Genomic DNA, 23657 nt, shown 5'->3' on the forward strand with positions numbered 1-23657 from the left:
CGCGCCAGGGACGCGGGCTACCAGCATCACCACCAGGAGTTGTTCCCTCCGCGGGCGAGCTACCAGGAGCGCCAGTATAACTGTGCAAGCATCCCCGAGCCCGACACGCAGAGGGGACATGGACTACCTCATTCGGGCCACCTGCTCGGGAAAGGGCAGCCCGCCTCGTGCGAGCCCCCACAGTTGCCCCTCTCCCCGGCCACCCCGCCGGCCGCGTCCTCCGCCTGCAACCAAGCCACCCCGGAGCATCCTAACAGCGCAGCCTCAGCCAAGCAGCCCGTGGTGTACCCGTGGATGAAGAAGATTCACGTCAGCACCGGTAGGTTAACTCGCGCGCGCCATAAAGCTCTCCCTTCTTCCTTAACTCTCTCTCTCTCTCTCGCTCCCTCTGCCTCTGCGCTCCCTTTTTTCCCCCCATCATCTCCCCGGCCAGCCCCTGCTACGATAGGATAGCAGCCTTTGAAATGGCACAATTGAGGCGGATTTACGACTCGGCATTGGTAATTACACCCACCATAAATTTTATAGCCGAGGTATACTCTGGGCAGCCGTATCACCATGTGGCTCCTCGTGTTATGTATGTGTATGTGTGTGAGAGAGGGAGGGAGACTTGGGACCACAAAAAAAGAAAACTAAGCTTTATTATGTTGCATTAATAATTCAGGGCTGAATTCAGTGCGAATTTAGCCTCATTACGAACAGCTGTATAAGTTAGATGTATCCAACACCGCCACCACCACCACCAACCCCCTCCATTCCCGCTCTATTGCCACCATTTCTCCAGTTTTCTCCAGAACACGCTTGTTTACCTACTCCTCCTTCCCTCGCTGCTTTCTTTCTTTCTCTCTCTCTCTCTTTCTTTCTTCCTTTTTTTCTTTCTTTCCTTCCTTCCCCCCTTTTTTGCTTCTCCTCTTTCCAGTGAACTCTAGTTACAATGGAGGGGAGCCCAAGCGGTCCCGGACCGCGTACACCCGCCAGCAAGTGTTAGAACTGGAGAAGGAATTCCACTATAATCGCTACTTAACGCGGCGGCGGCGTATCGAGATCGCGCACTCCCTGGTTCTCTCCGAGAGGCAGATCAAAATTTGGTTTCAGAACCGGCGGATGAAGTGGAAAAAGGACCACAGGCTACCCAACACCAAAGTCAGATCCTCGTCGTCCTCCTCCTCCACGGCCATGTCCTCCGGCTCCAACACGGGCTCAGCAGCGGGCGTTGTAGCGGCTGCCTCAACCAGCAACACCATGTCAGCCAACGAGGTGCTCTCCGGATCCGAGCGAGGAGAGGATATTACGAGGTTATAAGAAACCCTACCCCACGGAGAAGGAAGGGAAAGAGCTCAAAAATGACTCATTATTTATAGAACATAATATATATTTTTTGTTTTCGTAGGTATCTTGTGCGTCTGAAAGGGTTTGCTTTAAGTCCACAGTTATATAAAATGCATGTTATATAGCATGGATTATTGCGAATACCTATTATTTTTACGCGAAACAGGGTTTAATTTATCCAAACTGAAGACAGGATTGTTTGTTTTTTCCTTTTTTCCAGATGAATATTGTTTTCGGACGATGCAGGTTATGGACACTATATTCAAATGTTATTGAGGGCCTGTCTGTGCCCAAGCTGCCAAGGTGAAGTGCACAATTGTTCTATTTATTTCCACACTCTTGAGACTGAATGGGGGGGTTGGGGGTAGTTTTCCTTTTCTACTGTAAATGAAGAACACTATCGACGACATCTTGAAACGTCTTTGTTGATCTGAAAACAACATGCTGTGAGTTCACTGTCGTATGAAAAGGTTAAGATTTTAAATTATCATTTAGTTTTTTTTTGTTGTGATGGCGTTGTGTTTAGGCTATTAAAACCAGATTATTGTGAGATGCAATAAAACGAGTTTAGTGTATTTGTGATAATCATATTGGTCAATAAAAGTAAGTGTCTATTAGTTTTACATAGGCTTGGGGTGCATTTTATTCATGCATAGCCTATTGTAGGCAGGGATTTGTTTCGCGCCTAAATAGTTTAGGAGGCATAAACATTACATGCAAAGTTGGGTTTTAAAAAATGATAAGAACTAAGAAAACAACCAGGCACCATTTTGCATCGTTATACTATTGTTTAATACAAACTGAATAATACATCCTGCACATTTGGCCTCTAAATCCAGAACCCCGGTGCAGTCTATTTATTAAGAAACTCCATGCCTTTGGCTCTCGAGCGCTATTAGGATATTAAAATATATTTGGTAGGATAGCATAAATAAGGTGTTGTATCAATGATAAACAGTTTCCCACACCAAAGGATATCTCGTGCGCTCCTTTAGCACGGGCTGTGCACGCTCATTATTTCCACATGCATTCGATTAACTTGGCACATAATTCGGGCCTTCTTAGCGGGACCTTATCGCTCTTCAATTGAGAGGACGGCTTCCTGCTCATTACTGGCTGGAACCTGGCTGCACATGCCTCTGAAAATCAATGCCACTAGTCAAGGATTGAACTACAGCCCTAGTGGTCCAGTGGGGCCACCAGTGATTGTTCTTCACTGCAACATTAGGCTACACAAACATAAACATGGGTTATTGTTTCTAACAAATCGATTTTTTCCCCTCTGTTTTCCTCCATCTGTTCAAAGACTAACAAGAACATGCCAAATCGTGAAATTTGCTATTTACGTGGAATAAGACTAGTGGTCTGATGATGGCATCTACACCCATACAACCTCAATGGAGCTGAAATTATAAAGTTATATGAGCACTGTAGTACTATAAATATTCCTAAATTTGTTCTACAATACTTACATTTTATTTAGACTTTGGTGCAGGTGAAGCTAGATATATAAGAGTAATAGCTGGTTAATTAAATTGTAATACCTAGTTAATTAAATTGTAATAGCTGGTAAATTCAATTGCAATACCAAGTTAATTAAATTGTAATAGCTGGTAAATTCAATAGAATGTCACCTTACTACTGTAATTAGTCGACATAACTGTACTATAGTTTTTACTCTGGTACTATAGTATTATTCTCTTGCTCCGATGCTAGCTGCATCTTCTGAAACAACAACAAGGTGCCTCAGAGTTGTGCTTGTTATTGTCCAGCAGGCCTGTCACTGACCAAGGCGCCATTTGGACGCTGCTATGGGCTAGTTAGAGCTTCAGAGTTAATGTTCAGACCACTCCCCGTGACGCCCTGCGTGCCTTTTTAAAAAGTGGCGCCCGGTGCTTCTCAAAGCAACGTCATCACCACCTCAGCTATGGAGGGGCTAGTCACAGCCAAAAGCTGCAGGCCTGCACGAGGCAAAGCATCCCGAGTTGCCATGCGGCATACAGAAGATACAGTCATTCAGAGTGTTCACGGAGACGTTCAAAAGGCGCGCTCACGAGTTTGGCTTTGGTGTTTTTGGGACTTTTATACGAGAAAATTACACTGCGACAACTTAAGACTGGATTAAGACTCCCTTTATTGAAATGCTTCGTTTCGTAAGTTACAAAACTGACCAAAAAAAAAGATTCACAAAAATAAGGAACGGCTTTGATTAATTGTAAATCGCCCTGACTTGAATGAAGATTATACAACGGCTTACTTGGTGGGGGGGCTGCGAGGCACAAAGGAGAGAGGTATTCTAGATCATCAATCACTTGCGGCACCAATAGTCATTCGTAATGCATTAAGTTGTACACAGGTAGACTTCAGTCCATCGCCAACTAAATCTCGAACAACATTAAAATTTGATTGTCTTAAGAATATATAAACAACCCCCCCCCCACCTCCACCCCCCCAAAAAAGAGCAGAAAAAGACGCAGATTAGGCCAACTGTCCTGACTTGGCCGTGACTTTGGAGAGCCACTTGAAAAGAGCAGGGCCCATGAGCGCATTCAGATGGCCATTATGTGGCTGGACAGCGGAGAGAAATGAATGTGCACGCCTAAATCGGTGCATCCCGACAACCTCATTCGAGATGCTGTCGCCTCCATGTCGGGGGCCTGAAAGGCTACTTTATTGAAGTTTTCGGGGGTAACACTGAGGAGGCGAGTTCACTTTAGGGACACATTTTCTGTCCCATTAGTTTCATTTCAGCCGGGTTGGCCGACCTTTCCCACCCTGTGACCCGGCTCTCTCTCTCAACGTGTACCTTCTGTGTGCACCCTCGTAGGCTTCCTAAGGAAGCCGCCAGTACTCCTGCTTTCATTGTGGGTTTTAAGTTATATTGATGTGGCAGCAGAGCACGGCCATCTGAATGCGTTACCCTTGCTCTATACGGGATGACCCAAAGCACCGGTGAACTCTTAGGACTGGTTGGCCTTCAGGGGGGCCTCGTTTCTCCGGGGGACTGCGAAGTCTTAACTTCTTCTGACTTGTGAGTAAGTTTTAAAAACAACTTGCAACAAGATTTTTTGGAACTTTCGAACTATATATATATATATATATATATATATATATATATATATATATATATATATATAATCAACGTATTCAAAACAAAAAAATAAAATTTCAATGTATTCAAATTTCGTTGTAAACAATAATGCACGCAATTGATTCTACTGTGTATGTATGTTCGATTACGAAATTGTGTACGTTGCAAAACAATTTCTTGTATTTATTATAAAAGGACAAGGTGAGAAGATGTTATTGTCTGATAACGAGTCGGTGCCACAAGACTGCTTGGCGTTCAGCTGATTTTGACATTCTACTGTAGATGGCTGAAGTTCTTCTAAAAGAACACATACAAGAATGAGACCACATTTTACTTACTTTAAAACAAAAAATATTTGTAGCCAGCCTGGAAAGTGCAGCAGAATAGTTAGCGCGTGCGCAGGTGCAGAGCCCTCTTTTTCTCCTTCTCAACCAAGCTAGCGAGCTTTTAAATTCTTATGTTTTTTTTTTTGTTTTTTTGTTTTTTTTTGTTGTTTTTGTGTTTCTTTTTGGTAAACAATGGTCCTCAAGGTCTTAGCAGTGGCCTTTCAACTAAACAGCTCAGTCATACGTCAGTCTGGTAACAAAACATCAACAAGAAGTAATGTACATATTGAGAATATTGGTCTTTGTACTCGCAGTGGAACCCCAAGGTAGCCTTTTCGAAGCAAGAGCAGCTGATGGAAAAAATATGGTACGTAAACCCTTGTAGTAAATGTCGTTATTTCTGTACACAAACGTGGTGTTTTTAAATCGAATATGAGAAATAACGTTGCTAGAATTATTTCTAGAATTATTTCTCTCAAGGGTTCTGTATCCTAGTCAATTATTATGACTGTGAATTTACTGTACAGTCACTGACACATAGAATTTATTTTAAAACCCGTAAGTAAACTTAGTCCAAGACTAATTTATGTTTATCCTATTTGACATCAATCTTAACAAGCGTTAATAAATAACAAGTGCTATTTAATAATATTTTAATTAATAGTTCAAACATCGCTTTGGCCATCAACAATAATCTAACGTAATTCTACAGGCTTGCACATTCTAATTCCGTAATTCTACAAGTCTTTCTGTCAATTCCGAGCTCTACAAATCTACAAATTCTCACCATAAATGTTAATATACAGGCACGTGTCCATATAAGCAGGTTAACTGATCATAATAAGCTCACCTAGACGTAATAAGAAAGCCTCACCCTCGTAAGGAGAGCTACAGTGTGCGTATTCTGCTCAACAACCAATATTGACACAGCCAAGCCATATTAAGAACATATGGGGAATTTAGACCGTTTAAAAGATCTCGCAGCGAATACAGAGCTTACATTCGTCTTAACGACAAATTCTTTTTAAAGATTTTCTGTTATGCGTTTCTACATGTGTGGTGTTCGATTGCATCTTCCTCGAATGGTTCAAAGCCTATGGATAGAAACTGATGTTTAACAATATGTTTAACAATATACTTCAGTTCTGCTTTGTAACATGAAGCAGCGTAGCCAATACATCTGAAGTATTTAGTGACCATGACAGTCAGGCTAAATTATTTAAAAGCGGCTTGGTGATTACAAAACTACAGTAACATGTAATAAACACAGATGCCGTGAACAAAAAAGGTGCAATTGAAATATTGTAAATATCTTAAATATAGATTTTCCTCTGATGATGTGTTTTTTTTTTTTAAGGCTTTAACCCCTTAAATGGCCAGTCCAAAGTTTTACTACACACTTCTATAACCTAAGAACACCTTAGTCAGTTTGCCTTGTAGTCCATGTAGTTATTGAATAATAAGCCTTAGGATGCAATAAGGCTGGAGTTAAAAATCAGACTACAGACAACCAACAGAACAGACACCAAGACTTGAAGAAAAAAAAATACTGATACAATATCAGTGTTTTTGTTTTAACTTTCAGAAGATAATCTGCATAAACACTGCATATTTTCTGGGGACACTGAGGTTACATGAAGAGCTGAGCTAATCACGTTAGTGAAGAAACACGTGGAGAAACACGTTTATGCTTTGGGTGCTTAGTTTGATAGTGATAAAGTTCACTGCATGCAGGCTTTGCAATTTTATAGCATCAGCTTTGCTTCAAAACCCCTCTTATTTGGGCGATTCTACTTATTCTACGTATTAAACAGTTTTACAGATAAATCTACAATTTTACAAACCTCGATTGGTCCGCTAGCCAACTAAGTCTCAGCACTGCAGAATAAAAAGTATGCGCTCGGCCCGTCTAGCCAATCTACGATGACATTCAAAGCTAAAGACTAAGCTTTTCGATACTTCAGATATTCCGTTTAACAGCCCCGATACGTGCGTAACACTCTCTAAAACCCAATATTAGCCTAATACGCTGTTCTTATTCCTTAATTATAAACCTATCATGTCAGTCGTTACTAAGCATGTATGTATTTGGAGTCGCAGGCGTTTTTGTTGTATAAGTGTCTTCTTCAAGCAATTTGGTTAGTGTTGAAAGGTCCCAGTTCTTAGCATTGTTCCGAGGTGGTCTGTGTAAACGGAGCCATGGCAGCGACACAAAAAAGGCGCAGAGTTGAACCGGAGGTCAGCCTGCTATTTTCCAGAGACGTAAGCACTTCTCGCTACGAGCAGAGCGTCTAAACTAAACTGTAAATTCGCGAATCCATTTCCAGAGAACACAACCACCTTCAGTCTTAGTCTGAGATCCCGTCCAAGGCTAAAGATTCCATTTTAATATCTGTGTGCGCGAGTTTTGTGGAAGAGCGCGAGCGCCGTGTGGGTCGACTTGCCAACACAATCTCCATAATCTTTGTTCGGAGGTCTTGCCCCTTAACCCTTACACTTACAATGACCCCGAAAGCTATGCCTAACGGCCTTCCGCACTGTGCTGGAGACATCGAGACTAAGAGCGTAGGACCCAAAAGTCAACTTCTGAGTAGACAAGAATATTTGTATTAAGTATAAAGTGCGAGTTTCTTCACTAAAATTAAATTTAGCACGAAAATGACAAAACGTATTCTGACAACAATTTGTATAGGTGTAATCTGAGAGGACGTCTTTTGAACTGTTTGATTCCATTTTCGCACTTTCATTCCCAATAAAATTTGAATTCCCAATAAAAAATCGTAATCTGACAAATTACGAGATAAAACCCACGTTTAGCCATATAACACGATTTGATCCATTTGAACACTTCCTGCAGAGAACATATGAACCAAAGGAAATCTAGCATTTCACATATGAACATTAATGGATTAACAAGTGTGTCTTTCCTTCGTTGGTTGGTTCATGCAGGCTGATTCCTGTTCTGGGGGTTTTTACTCGCTGTGTTTCCCCGTGACAGGCGAAACGAAGGGAAAAACATATTTCTCCTGTAAGAGGAGTGAGACTTTATATTCTTGCATCCAAAGCTAAAAGGCTATACCATGCTAGCTTTATTACAGCTTTATCATTGTTATCAAAACATAGTCAAAAAATGTTATAATGCAGATCTACCTAAAACGCTCATTTTGCGAGACTAGAAATCTAAAATAATGAAATAAAAAATCAGACATGCAGTCTAAAATAACTTAAACGTGCATACGTTTCAACCGACAATAATTTACAATGTTTGCAATGTTTTCTCTAATTTTTCATCACGCTCATTAAGCTTATGCGACCCAACTCTTAAGAAACGCATAATAATAAATAATGTTACATATGCTGAAAAAATGATCTTTCATATTTTAATTATCTGTATTTAAATTATTCTTAATGCGTTTTTATGAGTTAACATATTGAATACTAAGCTGCCAAAAGGGTTATTTGGAGTGAAGAACCGTTCATAGCTTCATAAAGCACCGGATTGTTTTGGAAATGAGCGTGAGTGTGAGCGTGTGGAACTTTTGAAATTTTGGAGAACCTGCACATGACGTAGGTTCTATACTGAAGTTTTGTTTTGTTTTGTTTTATTTTCTCAGAACTGTACGTCCAAACAAAGAGGCATTTCCCCTTTAAATTTTAAGAGAATCTCTTGGAGTATATTTCCTTCTTTTCCTCTACTTTCAAAGGGTTATTCGAGGTATTGTGAGGTTCTAAAGGTAATTTCTCCTGTATGGGTCCTTCACTGTCACCAAGTGCAAAGATCATTTTTAAGAGTATTAAGAAAAGTGTTGTACAAGCAGTTGCACCAGTTCAAGTCTCTCCCTGATCCAACAATAGACATAGATTAAATATCTGATATCTAAAAGTTTTAAGACCCTGTGATCACTTGCTTTAAACATCATAAGTGAATTTTGACTTTAATTTTCCCTTTACCTTCAGGGAGTTGCATGAAATCTTGAATTTTATACCTAGAGTTTCAGTTTCAGCTCTTCAGTTTTGTAAAATTGCAAAATTTGAATTTAGGTTTATCCCATTTTGCATAAGTGGACCACAGTTGAGTCCACAAACAGGGTTCATATTTATTGATGAACAGATGGATAAAGGTTCTCACTTTTGGATTACGGATTAGCAGAGTTATGAACTGTGGCAAGTGGCACACTTTCTATAGAGCTTGTTGATACACGCTTAAAAATGGTTCATCAAGGGTTCTTTTGTAAAGGCACTGGCTTGAATGCATAAATGGTTCTTTGTTTGGTAAAATGGTTCTTTTTAATGAAGCAAAACCTGTTTTAAGAGATTCTTTAAAGAACCTTTTTTTGTTAAAAAAATGCTGCTGTATAGCACTAAAAAGGAAAGTGTTCTGCAGTTGTTGCAAGTTATAGAACATTTTTTGGCAGTAGATCATTTTCTCTGCTAAGAGTGTAGTTCTTTCCATGTCTTGACAGAACCATAATAGTTCTGCTATGGCTCTGAAAGTTTCACCAGAAATTAGTTCTTCTACCGGATGAGCCAAAGACACCTTCAAAGTTTGTTTTAGTGAAAATTATGTTCAGAAGTGTTCATAGCGGTGGTGATAAGAGCCAGACATCTGAAGTTTAACGCCTCTAAAAGCTCCCTCACTGAGTGTTATTACTTTAAATAGTTGTGAACCCACTACTTAATGTTTGAGACATTGTTTCAGGATAGCTGTAAAACAAAATTTTGGCCTAAAGCATATTCATGGTGAAGAGGTATGTGCAGCGTGTTGTAAAACAAAATTTAATTTTTCAGATTTACCATTATTCTACCATCATCAACATTACATTGATCATCACTGTTCAAAGAAAAACATGTATTTCCAAAAGAGTAACTTTACAGTAAGAAAAGAGTAATCTTAAAAGGCAAAAATGTTCTTAGCTTTAGATGAAGTTAAAGCAATTTCTATGGAGATTTGCTATTGGTCCATGGCATTTTCAAGCAATATATAGGAGAGATGCCATGTTCAAATTGTGTAGAGGAATATCGCTGTTGTCGGAAGAAAACCTCATATCTCCATTTTTGACGTTTTTCAGTTTTTGACATAATTTGAAAATGCCTGTTGCTCTTTGCTGTGTGTGTAAATTTCATGATGATTGGACTTAAAAAAATGAAACAAAATGACTTGGAAAAGAAAAAAGTCTGGTTCCACTGACTTACATTAAAAGTAAAGTAGGTTTTTTCCTTCTCCTGTAAAGTTATCATTTTGGAGATAAGAGGTTTTCTTCTGACAACAGTGATATATACATATATATATATATATATATATATATATATATATATTATTTATTTTTTTAAACATTAATGATATAGAAGACATGTACAATTACTGTTGGTTTTACATTGTAAATGGCTGTATATTAAGCCACTGTAGACATTGAGACCCATTAACCATCGCAACAATGAACAATTTCACATCCAACCACACTGAATGATATGAAATCTATTCTCTACAATGAACCTTTTCACATCCGACCACTCTGAATGACTTTGTTTACATCTCAACCATTGACAGAATTTTTGAAAAATGGGTGGAATTCCCCTTTAAGCTTGTACACTTGGTCGGTTTGTCTTCTTAAATCTGTCAGTGGTATTACAGATATGACATGGCACAAAATACAGGACATGGGGGGGCAGAGCTTGTTAAGAGAGGAGGAGAGGGCCCACCTGTGGACACCTGCACTACAAATGCTTTCCAACAGCAAAGTGATGGCACTCTCTCTCTCTCTCTCTCTCTCTCTCTCTCTCTCTCTCTCTTCTCTCTCTGGGATGTTAGAGATAGATTAAGCTCACCAAAGAGGTGGACTGTAGAATGGAAGAGGTGGACACCACCCTACAGGAGACATATCTCAGCGAGCATCCTCATCTACAGTCTTAATACACAGAGGTCATTAAAAGTCCCATGGCATGTTTGGAACAAGATGAAGCAATCTCCAAAGCCTTATAACCCAGCTCCTACTAAACTCATCAATATCACATGAGGCATGTAACATGTCTTGTCTCTAAGTAGAGATCTATGTCTCTCCATAATGAGACACAGTACTCCTGCTTGAGAGTGCAGGCCAAGACACAAAACAATGTAGCCTTTCAAGACCAATAATAATCAAATGAAAATCTATATTTAATTCCGAGCAAGAAAAAAAGACACTCCTAAACTCCTAAACTCCCCAGGTTCAAAGGCTAAACCTGAAAAATAACCTTCTAATGGTCTGATCTGAAAGTGCATCATATTTCCAGGTCATCTTCAACATGAAGTAAGACAGTTGGGTAGTTTATGTTGGGGATTCTTTGGTGGAAAGAGCCAACATTGGGATGTTTGACTGGGTGTTGGGAGCCTTTGTCCAGTCCGCTGGGGTGTCTGCAATGGTTCTAAGCATATGCGGTCATGAGGAGGTCAGGAGACGCGCTGCTGCGCGCGGTGATTAATGTCATCTTTTCAATGGCGAAAACACAAGAGTGCCATTCTTAGACTAACACTTTACACGCCGCGAAAAACGTGGCCTCCCCGCAAATACACGCACTAGCTGGCAACGTTTACTCTGAACAGCGAACTAACAGAAAGAGGAATTTATAAAAGCAGCGAAATGAATTTGAATTGAATTCACTGCTGGAGTTTTGAAGCCCTGAAAACGATGATGAAACGCTCACCCTAGCATTCGTACACTTCTTGGAATTGCGTATTACCATAGTTATTACTTAATTAACAGCACTCTCTTTGATTAATTAAAACATTTCTGAGCTGATTTCAGTTCGACACTGCGGCGGTCACCGCGTTTTCATCTTACTTCATAGCTCATTCTCTTCATTATTTCTAACGCATAAACGGCCACTTGCCAGAAAGCTCTTGAGAAAAGCTCATCAGATAAGGTGCTGTTTTGGGTCTGTTCCCGCAGAATGACGTAACAGGCAGCACGAGCACGACGCTTTAGATTCAGAGACTGAAGTTACACTACACACGTGTTTTCCTGCTCGATAAGAATAGATGTTTATTCCGAAAGCCAAGTTTACTAAAACTTTATTTATTTATTTATTTCTGAACTAGTCTGAAAATGAAATCTTACTAGTAATCTAAGTTGAAACCAAGGGTGGTCATGGAGGGTCTGTGAACTCCTCTGTTAAAGGGGAATCCCGCTGATTTTTCAAAATTTGGGCATAACTCATAATTCAAGGCTGTCATGCAGAGTTAGATGTGAAAATGTGAATTGGAAAGAAATGTAGGAGTCATAGTGTTTACGTAAACATGGCCATTTTATTTACTATCCAAAGGTGACCCTTCTGTGCATTCTGAGCTTCTTGATGATGGTGAAATAGCAGTAAAACTGAAAAAAATGCTTTTACCTCTCTGCCATGAATGCATTTTTAAAATACACCAGGCAGGATATTCATAATAATTTCATGTTATGACTTTCTGTGAGGCAGCTTTAGAGGCACAAATGGGGAATTCCACCCATTCTTTACAAATTTCTACATAATTCAATCACTAAGGTGTGAACAATATCATTTACTGTGTTTTGACGTGAAGTAGTAAATTGTAGAGAAACTTAGTAACTCATATTTTCTTTACAGTGATGGTGATAGGAACCATGGGTCAATTAATTTTAGATCAATTATATGTATACACATATATAATTAATATAACAGCTGTCTATGAGGGAGCTTTCAGATGCATTAAACTCTTCAGACGTCTGGTTCCTATCACCACCACTATGAATAATTCTGACTCGGTACATTTCTCTAGAACAGAGCATTTCACACCAAACCACTCAGAATGACTATGTTTACATCTTAACGATTGACTTATTCAGACTTTTTAAAAAATGACAGAATTCCCCTTTAACCCTTTGGACGTCTGGTTCCCATCACTACCTCTGTAAATAATTCTGACTTTTGAGTTTCTCAGGAATGGCGCGTTTATATCAAACCAAGAATGACTTTGTTTACATTTTAATTATTTAATGAACGCAGAAACTTTGAAAATCAGTGGAATTCCCCTTTAACTAGCAGGTTTAGCAGGTGGTGAGCTAGAGAAGGGAACTCAGCAGACTGTGCTGCCCTCCTGATGGGGCTCCCTTTGGTTTCAACCTGTGCTTGGGGTACCATCTTGAAATCCAGATGTTGCTCCTCCGGCATGAACGACTCCCAAAAGTTTTAGGAAACGACCCCAGTGTGTCAATATGTGGCTTAATTTTGTAAATATGAACGTCCTCTGCAAACTCCGACACTTTCATATAGGTGCTCGTTGTTTACAGCAATGCAGGTCACTGATGCTATAAATCTTCTCGTTGCTCTTCAGAGACAGGTCAATTTGTATGCATCGTTATAACCGACAACATCCTCTGCCCATTAACATCCTTTCTTAGACTCTCTCCCCCCCTCCTCTCTCTCTCTCGTCCTTATCTGTTCCAGTCCTCTCCATGGAAAAACATTAACAGATTACTAATGCTGTTATTGAGGAAAGCCATCCGGGTATGTAGTGCGAGCTGTGCAGCAGCAGCTGGGCAGAAAGACAGATTCACTGCTTTTATGGGGCAAAGGAAAACGAACAAAAACAATGACAGGCCGATTTATTTCCCATGAAGACGTAAAACGACTCTTGGCTGCGAAAAGTCTGTTTATTGAAATGTGGTGGGGGGAAAAAATCATAATAATATGTACAGAAGAGGACAGGGCAACAGAAAGTCCACCCACCCACCTGCCCTCACAGGAAGAGCGGCTCTCGGTGCTTTGCTTTGGTTTTGCCACTGTTGCCAGTGCTCTCATTTTCAGCCCTTTTGCATAGGGCTTTATCTTTAAGCGTGGGGGCTTTTTTATCGATGTTTTATGCAGCTGTTTGTGTCAGCAACCACAAGAGCGCAGAAGGTAAGGAGGAATTATAAAAGGGTTGACACCCAGAGCGACCGGCGCGCTTTTGTGAGAGAAAGAAAAATGATTTATTGCCAGCGTCGTGGTTCAAACAGAGTTCACGGAGAATTGGAGTATACTCGCGGAGGCGCTGAGTTATGGTCGTGCTGAGCCAGTACATCAAAGATCCCTTTTCAGATCCACTGAATGGGCTCAGCGGCGTGAGACACGGGCAGAAACTTACCTTAATTAGGAAATTACCATCATGACCTGCAGTCAAAAGAGGAAAAATAATAACAATAATAATATTAACAATATTAATAAAAAAGCATCTATGGAGTCTAGTAAAAGGGTGATCAAAGGTATATGGACTTGATACCCCCAATAGAGCCAAGAAGGCTACACAATAATATTATTAGATATATTATCGTAGCCTTCTTGGCTCTATTCTGGGTATCAAGTCCATATACCCTTAATAACAATAATAACAATAATAATAATAATAATAATAATAATAATAATAATAATAGAACTAGATCTATGGAGTTTACTAAGACGTGTGATGAAAGGTATATGGACGTTATAGCCCCAATAGAGCCAAGAAGACTACAGTAATATACCTAATAATAATAATAATAACAATAATAATAATAGTCATAATAATAATAATAGAACTAGATTAATGGATAAAAGAAATATGGACGTTATAACCTAAACAGAGCCAAAAAGACAATAATATACCTAATAATAATAGTAATAATAATAACAACAATAACAATAATAGTATATATAATAATAATAGAACTAGATGAAGTCTACTAAGAAGTGTGTTAAAAGGTATATAGACATTATAACCTCAGTAGAGCCAAGAAGACTACAATTATACACTAATAATAGATCTATGGAGCTAGTAAAAAGTATGATAGAAGGTATATGGGTGCTATAACCCCAGTAGAACCAATACAAGCTACAATAACACACATAATAATAATAATAATAATAATAATAATAGGAACTACATCCTGTAGCGTCATATGAAGTGCATCTCGTTGGGTCTTTAATTCATTTGTGGAATGAGTAGGCCTTCGCGTGCATTCACTGCACACTTGAGCGCAGCAATATTTCATGTTAATGGCGCTGCAGCTCGGCAGAAGCCGGACTTGTAATATGCATAGTGAATGCTTCTATTTGACAAGCCTTGTGACAGCAATTCACTGAACTCTAAATAACAAATCGTTCTTAAAACAAGATTGATTTTAGAGTTACAAATGAAGAGGATAGGGGCACGACTCCCCCTCTCTCTCTCCATATTCTCCCTTAATAAAGGCTTTATGAATGGTCTGTTGTGTTCCGACTGGGGAAAACCGCGTGCTCGAAATGAAATAAATAGTAAGAATCGCTTCGCGGGGAAATTAGGAGTAGCTGGATTTGCGCTGCTTCACCCCGAGAGAGGCTGCGCGCGCGCTGAGGCGATCTGCCGCCGCGTTCAGCCACAGAGAGCACAGCAAACACAGCAACCATCTCCAGATCTGAATGAAAACCCACAGTTCTTAGGCCTCATTAACACCTGCTGTGTTCGTTTTAAAGGGGAACCCCACCAATTTTTCCAAAAGTTCCACACTATTAAACTGTTAAGACGTAAACAGAGTCATTCAGAGTGATTTGGTGCGAAATGCTCCGTTCTAGAGAAACTTACTGAGTGAGAATTGCTCACAGTGGTGGTGATAGGAACCAGACGTCTGAAGAGTTGAAATGGTTGTGAATGTGCTGTCTGATGCCGGACACACTGTTTTATGATAGTTTTGTGATAAAGTTTTGGCCTAAAAGCTAATCCATTCATGGGCGAGGGGTATGTATAGGGCGTTGTAAGGCAAAATTATCCCCAAAGAAAATATATTTTTTTTAGATTTTACACTATTTTGCCATCATCTGAATTATATATAAAAACGTATATATAACCCACACGCGTGGGTTCATTGGTAGTTATGGATTGTAAATAAAATGGCTATACTTGTGCTAATGACTCTGCTTCCTATATCTACCACTGTAAGGAAATCTGAGTCTGTAACTTTCTCTACAACGAACCATTTTAAATCAAACCACTCTGAATGACTGTGACTTTGGAATTATGTAAAAATTTGAAAAATCGGTGTAGTTCCCGTTTAAACCCAGTGGGACCCAATGTTGATTCAACACTGGGTATTTTGCTGAGCTGCATGAGTTGCTCCATGGTAAGGCCCTCTGAAATACGACACGCCTCCTCTTTTTCTCTTTTTTCAAAGCTCCCCTTCTGAATGCTGCACTATAGTCTGTCTACGAGACTAAGAGAAATGCAGTAGTGTCTATCAGTCTTTAATGCAGGCATGTCTACTGGCAAAAACATTTACTTACATAATCACCTTTAAAATTGCTCTTCTATTCATTTAAGTGCTCTTAAAGAAGCCTAAACTAGCTCGGCAGCTCTGAGAGCCGGTGCTAACACTCCACACCGAGGAGGAGGGATAAAGCAGGTTAGAGCCTCCATTAATCACAAGTTAGAGAAGCAACTGTGCGGAGCTTTCAACAGAGCTTTTCCAGCCTAGGGAGAATGCTGTGTGAGCTCCAATCCTGCTCAGTGCTTCTTTACACTTTTAATGGTACTTATATTAGATTAGCAGCTTTTTATTCAAATAAATAAACACTTAAATAGAAGTTTCGTAATTGTGAACAGGGACCATATACATACATAAATGTGTCGTAAAGGCCTAAAAATCCAAAAGTAAGTAATGCAGTGGAGGTTTCATCCTTGAATGGGCGTCATGACGTCAGAGGGCTTCAATTTCAAGCGATTAATATGCTTCTATTTTTTAATATTAAATCCCATTCATCTAAATGACTCATACAAGGGAACCTGGATGCAGTGGCTTTCCAGCAAAAACCGTTGCTCCGAGTATCTGTTTTTGAGTTATCGCTTGGTTGCACGAGCTCAGGTTCTTTGTTCAGGGCTTTGTTTTTAACGAATTTCAATCCAAAATCGCCCTAAAAAAATCCACTGAAGAATCAGCCCGTAGTCAGCAAAAAAAACTTTACTCTGGCGCCAAAAGTTTGAACCTCACTGTTTGTCACGGTAAAGTATATCGGCTACTATTCATTTAACGGTTCCCCCTTTGTGCATTGTTCCTGACAATGATATCAAATTCCCTTTGTTTGGCCACACCCAATAATGCCATTGACGTTTTAGATACTTTAGGTTAAAAAAATAATAGTAATATCTTTTTAAAAATAAGCGCAAACAAGTCAGTCGGTGGACACAAAACAGGCGCCCCAGTGGCTTAATAAGTGTTATGGCATTTTAATAAATTTCATGTATTATTTTAAACAAAAACAGTCCACATCATTTAGTCTACATCACCTCACACAGCCGCAACGATAAATGTGACACGAACAATTTAGAACAACGATCTTTAATTCAGATTCATTTCAATTCAGTACAATTTTGAAGGAAATTACAGAATTAAATAAGAAAAATGAAGAAAGTATTAGAAAACAAGAGACAACAAAGATATAACGGTACTTTAGGAACATATATTGGTATTTCAGCATACCTACCACAACAGTATGAGTAATTAAAACTGTTCTGAATCAGACCTCAGCTCAAATTCACCGAGAGCACATTTAGCATTCTGCAATCCACAGCTGAAAACAAGGAAAGGTAGACCAGATCCCAGATCCACGCGCTCCATTTTTCTCCGTCCGTTTGGGTTTTTCCCTCTTTCTCTCTCTCTCTCTCTCCCTCTCTCTCACTCTCTCACTCTCCCCCTCTCACCCTCTCTCTGCTCACTCTTCCCCAAACATGGTAGTTTCTAAACTCTCTGATCTACTCCGTCCTCTATTTGTCTACAGGTTAATCACTGGAGCTAATAGCAGCAGAGGAGCATGGAGACGGAGGCGTTGTGCTCCCTTCGCCGAGAAGTTGCTCGAGCATCGTCCCATGTGCCGGGCTATTGGAGGACGGCCCCACGTGACTCAGGGGTTCACCCGTGCTGCCAGACTATTAAATACGTGTGAGTGCAGCCTACTTTACAAAGATTAATAATCCGGCTTGAGTAATTAGACGAGAAGCAGCTCGAAATGCAAACGTTATCACACCAAGAGAGGAACACTGATTATAGTTCTGTGTCCAAAACACTTCTCAAGCCTCTTCATCTTAATTCCGTGGTCCAACACTGTTCTCCATGTGTTCTACAGGAAGGCAGTTCTGCGATGGAGCCTGGGCACCATGCAGGCCATGTGTGGGACCCTGTTTTCCTTCAGAAGTCCCACATACCCTGTGCTGGTGTTGCCCAAAACACGATGGGGATTGGACTCCAGGTGAACAACTTGGTGAAAACTACTGGAACAAGCGCTATCTTCTGCAAGACCACCTACCCTTGGATGAGTGAAAGGCAGTCTACTCCAAGCCATGGCACAGCTAACTTCTGCCAATCAGGTTTGAAAACTTTGCTGCTGAAGAAAACATTAATAGCATTCAAGTGGTGAATCTGATCTATGACTCATCTTTTAGTCAATAAGGTTGGTTTTGGCTTCAGTATGATTAGTCACATATGCACTGGCAGCTAATTGACAGGCAGTAATTCATTAGAGGGCTGAGCTGTTAATCACACTTCTTTATCAATGAATCGATGCTAATTTGCCTCTTCCTTCAATAAGTACAGTGATCTGCAGCCATGTGTAGATTTTTTTTGCTCACTTGTAAGTTTAAGCTCCAAAAGTAGGACAAAAATGTTCACTTTGGCTACAACCGTGAGCATAAGGCCATTATTTATAATGAACAACAGAAAACAAAGACTACTGTAATGCTTCATTTCATGTTCAACAAAATGCTCATAAGTGTCCAGTAAGATGAATGAGGACCACTAACTGCTTGGGTTATTGTTGAGGAGACTGAGAGAGTTGGAGAAAAGAAGACGAATTCGTGAGATGGATTTGTTCCCATTCTAAGAAAACCGCTGCGTGGAAAAACAGTATATTTGAATGTATGGCCACAGAAGAGCACATGGGACAGGCAATTAAGTAACGATGGAATGCTTAAGTGTTCTTACTCACTGAAATAATTAAAAACACAATTATTAAACATTTCTGAAATGTACAGGGATTTTGATTTGTGGTATTGCTCGCTCCCCAAAGATTACTTTTTGTGTTTTATAGGAGTGAAAATACTCAATTTGCTCAACTTCAGGGAGAAAAAAAAACAGAGCAGGAACCTGCGCAGGAATTAATATTTTATGGAAATTACTACCTTTAGTTCTCATTAAACAAAGGCCTAGTAAGCTTGCTGAGGTTGTTCATCCTGTTAGGACTTGAATTATCTTCACACATTCTTCTGTGTACAGTAGAAATGGCAGGTCAGGTTTTCTCAGACAAAGGCCAACATGCATAAGCTGGGTGATGAAATCATAGCTCAGCATTTTGAACGTGACTAGATCGGAAGCATTCAACATGATTTATATGGGAATCAGACAGAAGACAGAACCCAACTTTTTTATTGCAGGGACAAGCAGAAAGGTTTTACAAAAGAAGCACTACTAAATGAACCCCTCGAACATGAGGACCACATACATTTCCTGATGTGTTAGGACCGTGATCAGAGAATTAGCCAACATAACTTTGTTTGTCTAAAAAAGTTTTGCTCAAAAAAGCAGACACTTTGTGTACAATTGCCACCCAAGTCACTCTGTTAATGAAATGAAGTGTTCTTTAAATTAATGTACATCAATGGTTGCATAGAAAAACCTTGAAGTGAGTGCATAGGACTAATTTGAAGGTCAAGCTGCAGACAGTGTTCTCACTGTAAACTGTCACCAGCATTTAAGGAAAATGTCTATTTGTCTGGACCCAGTTGGGGAGGGGGGTGAGTGGGGTTGGCAGTCATACTAGGATCCATGACACAGGAGCAATATTGGGCCCCTCACAGAAAGATCTGATTTCTTAACAACATACTTTACTACTTAGCTTCCATAAACACTTCACAGTCAACCATGATATATATTTATCTCCCTCTCATTTATAATGCATCTCGTCCATGGTAAATGTTTTCAGATGGACCCCTCACAACCTGAAACATGATATCCTCATTATTTGTCATTTGAAAATTATAAAAGATGATTTCATTAAAGTTAAATATCAAAATACATGTTTTTTTTTAATATATGTATGTCACACAGCAAGGGTTCTTGGAAATATCTCGTTGCTGTCGCGCAAAAACCTTGTGTGTCCATTATTTTTTCCTTTTTTACCTAATTTGAAAACTCCACTTACCCTTTGCATTGTGTTCAAATTTCATAATGAATGGACCAAAAGAAGTGGTCCAAAATCTTGCCACATTATCTTCCTTTACAAGTTAAGAATGTTCTTTCCTTCTCCTATAAAGTCACCATTTTGGAGATACAAGGTTTTGTTCCAATAGCAATGATATGTAACCGTATTTGAACAGTGGCAGGTCAGACAGCCAAACATGTTATGTAGTTATTGTGATCCAATCTAAATTAAACCTTTAGTTAACAAATCCTATTTTTCCTTCATGCTACATGACTTTCACTATGAGTGGGTAATTGCTGGGATATTCATAAGTGTGGATGTTCTGACCATTCAAAAGTAGATACAGATATAAATCTATAACAGTGCAGAAAGTCTCCATTCATGCAGACCAAATAATGTTAAAGAAGCTTCACTGTGCATTAAGGAACAGCTGGTGAACTAAAACCAGAACATGACAGAGACTCTCCAAAGGGATTTCCAAACGCTTCCACTGGGATTAAGAACATATACTAAGACAAGAGGACTCAGACAGGATGTATTTTTAGAGCTCCATCTCTTTGTTTTCTCCCAGGTGCCAGCGATGAGGCCTGTTCTCCAGAGAGGGCGAGGAAGAATGACAGCAGATCTGCCAGGAAGCGTGCACGCTCAGCTTTTACCTCCTCTCAGCTACTGGAGCTCGAGAAAGAGTTCCACTTCAGCGCCTACCTGTGTCGCCCACGGCGACTTGAGATGGCCTCGCTGCTGAAGCTCACAGACCGACAGATTAAAATCTGGTTCCAGAACCGCCGGATGAAGTACAAGAAGGACCACAAGGGGAAGGCAACAGCGTGGCCATCTTATTCTTGCCAGGCAGCGGGCGCATCATCTTCTGCAGAAGCTGGTGTTGCAATGGACGTCAAAGCTCAAGAGCATCTCAAGTTCTTGAACTGTACTCAAAGCAGCTATGGTCAAACCACCTACAAAGACTGGTTCTTGCTTACAAAGGCAGCTCCACCCATTACTCTGGACTTCAGCAGTGCTCCTCAACTAGCGTCCAGACCCAACGACTCACCTTTAGCTTCCGTCTCTGACCTCTATCTGCACCAGCAAGACGAGGGGTGCCTCCTGGTACCTCCTGAACCCTCATACATGTGATGCAGCCCATCTGCACTACACAACATACCTGTCAATGGCCCAGCACTCCTTCAGCTGTATCTCTGTCTGACAGTTTGCCCATGCCCATGCCATACTCTGATTAAACACACCTCCCCAGCTGCCAGCGCTTTGAGGAGAGGCAGGATTTGTTGCCCTTAGAAGCTGATTTACAGGCAGAACGTTGACTTGGAAGAACCACAGAGCCAAGTTCACTGTCGTGGGCGAAGGGCCAGAGGAGAATTACATGTTATCAGCCAATATGCAGCAAAGCAGGGAGGTTTTCCTCTGTGGATAAGCTGCTGCAGACTCTGTGAAAAGAGCCGAGATTTATTACACGTGGACGTAAGCCCACTTCTGAGAGTTTATCTACTGAGCACAGAAAACACCATGTTTAAAAAAGCATAAGAATCCTCCTAACGTTAACAAGTGCATTCATTTTTTAACTTTAATGGGAAATAAGGCAAGATAATGCATTGTCGGAGGCTTGTGTCAGCCCATATTTATGTGCTTCGAAATGATGCTGTAGGATGCAGGGTTAGAAAGGTTTGGATTTTCAAACTATGCAGGTTCATTAACCATTTGACCATTACGCAAAAGCTAAGATGGACTTTTGAGACTGAGAGGAACCTTTCATGTCACCAATACATGTTCGTGTAACCAGTATAAATCTTTGAATACTTTGTGTATATGGCAATGTTTTGTCTCAGATAAGGTATTGTGTTACTTCTGCATCGATTACTATTATGTTGTACCCTGTATTCTGTTATTGGTGACTTGATGGGTAATTAGGCTGACATGTGAATAACATGCTAAGGCATTACATATAACATGGTTATATGACATAAAATAGTCATATTATTTAGCATTATTTGATTCTGTGATGGTAAATCTAAAGAAGAACTACCTCAAGTGTTCAATACAGGTCCAGATTCATTAAGAAGCATTAATTAAATTGTCATTTGTTGACTTTTAGACATTAGAAGATAGAAAGGGCTTTTCATTTTAAAGTGTTCAATCTGTGATCGTTTCTGTGTTCCTATGTAAATGCAATACAATTTGAATAAATTGAATAAATGCATGCAAGTCCATAAGCATAATGTTGCTCAATGTAATCCTTGCAGTGATCCCTGTTGTAGTGATGTAGAGATGTTAGTCCAAAGAAATAGGCTTGTGCATTCGCTTTAAGGTGACTTTGGAAGTTTCTTCACAATACTTGCATTTAGCAGCAGTGTATTTTGTATTCTGTAAAACAATCTATAGATACATACATGCCTTCCCCCGCCCCCGCCTACCGTTCCACCAACATTAATCATCCGGACAAGCCTCTCTCTCCCTCTGTAGCGGTGCAGCCACACGTCATCGCTGCCGGGGTGCTGCTTGTACCCCCCCCAACCTGCTCTTCCTCAATGGAGCACGACAAGATAAGACCCGCAGCTTTGGGCTTTTTTTTGTTTTGTTTTTTCTCTCTCTCTTCAACAGACACTCTATCTTCACATCTCACAAGTATTTCGACATAACAGTGAAGTTAGCGTCGACAGGGCAACGTTCGTGGGCCCTGCGCCGGGCTGTGTGGGCGATAGCTCATTTTGATTAATTATGTTTAATTAAGGTGTCATCGTGAGTCATTTTATAAACTAAGCAAGGAATAGCAAGAAATCTACTCTTTTTTTCAGAAATATTGCCTTCAGTTCCATTTTAAACGAGGCGATAAATCATTTTTTGATTTGGGCCTAATTGACCACAGTAATTTGAATCTGGTCAATATGATAAGGATACAGTTTCAAAATTCAAAACATGGTGCAGAACATTATCTCTGAAAGTATTGTAAACAGTAGCGTTCTCTGCAAAAAAAGAAGTTGCCTAATGGTTTTTGGCTCGGACAACCAGTTCTAAGAAAAAAAAAAAACTAAGTGGTATAAAGTGTTCATACCATGTGGAGGTTATTGTAAACTAGATTCTTCTCACTGACAAAAATGGTTCTTTAAAGATTGGTTCTTTAATGAATGTGAAAGTGGTCCTTCTATGGTGACTTATTACCAAGAGAGTAAATGAATAAATCCAGTACTGATAGTGGGCCTAACTGTTTTAATGCGTATAAAAACTAAAATTACCAAAAAATGGCCCTTTCTGTAGTCTCTTTTCTGGTGGCCGCTAGAGACTGGAGCACATCCCTGCTGTGTGTCTTGCTTACCATCCATCACCAGGCAGCAGTGTTCGTTATGCAAAGCAGGAGCTGGCCTCCCGGTGGCCCCTTCGTGCAACTAAAAGGAGTGCACACTCTATTGAGTGCTTGGCTGCACTGGAATCATATTTACCCCCATTTGTTTTATCCATTGGATTCCTGATATACAAGATCATAGAAGTTTTGTATTTTTGTATTTTTGGGGCGTTTCCTAATGAACAAAATCTTAGAAAAGAGCAAAACTGGGACACCGCAGAGCACTGGACGTCTATCCTTTGCAAAAATGTGGTCACTGCGCCTGCTCAAAGCAGTTGCCTTCACAGCAAGCCGCTAAGCCACAGTAGGCCTGAAGCCCATATTAGCCACCCTGTTAAATCGCAGCGGGGTTTTGCCGCAGTCAGAGAGCCCATGTTATGCACTAAAG

At 40.1% G+C, this 23657-nt stretch overlaps 2 protein-coding genes across 6 annotated transcripts in view; both read left to right on the plus strand.

Moving 5' to 3' along the window:
- The window catches only part of hoxc4a (homeobox C4a), a 2567-nt gene extending 615 nt beyond the window's left edge, over positions 1–1952 (plus strand). Inside the window, exons 1-2 of the mRNA XM_036590862.1 lie at positions 1–319; positions 920–1952. The exon at positions 1–319 is cut by the window's left edge and continues 615 nt beyond it. Coding sequence (XP_036446755.1) covers positions 1–319; positions 920–1302 — 702 coding nt within the window. The 3' untranslated portion in view covers positions 1303–1952. The remainder of the gene's footprint in view (positions 320–919) is intronic.
- Positions 1–22093, plus strand: part of hoxc3a (homeobox C3a) — a 73734-nt gene extending 51641 nt beyond the window's left edge. For all 5 annotated transcript variants that reach the window (XM_036590865.1, XM_036590867.1, XM_036590863.1 and 2 more), the window contains 3 exons: positions 17503–17663; positions 17848–18088; positions 20489–22093. In XM_036590865.1, the coding sequence (XP_036446758.1) occupies positions 17863–18088; positions 20489–21051 (789 nt within the window). In that variant the 5' untranslated portion in view covers positions 17503–17663; positions 17848–17862 and the 3' untranslated portion in view covers positions 21052–22093. The remainder of the gene's footprint in view (positions 1–17502; positions 17664–17847; positions 18089–20488) is intronic.
- The last annotated feature ends 1564 nt before the right edge of the window (positions 22094–23657 follow it).

This window comes from Colossoma macropomum, unplaced genomic scaffold, assembly GCF_904425465.1.
Source record: "Colossoma macropomum unplaced genomic scaffold, Colossoma_macropomum, whole genome shotgun sequence".
Classification (NCBI taxonomy): Eukaryota; Metazoa; Chordata; class Actinopteri; order Characiformes; family Serrasalmidae; genus Colossoma; species Colossoma macropomum.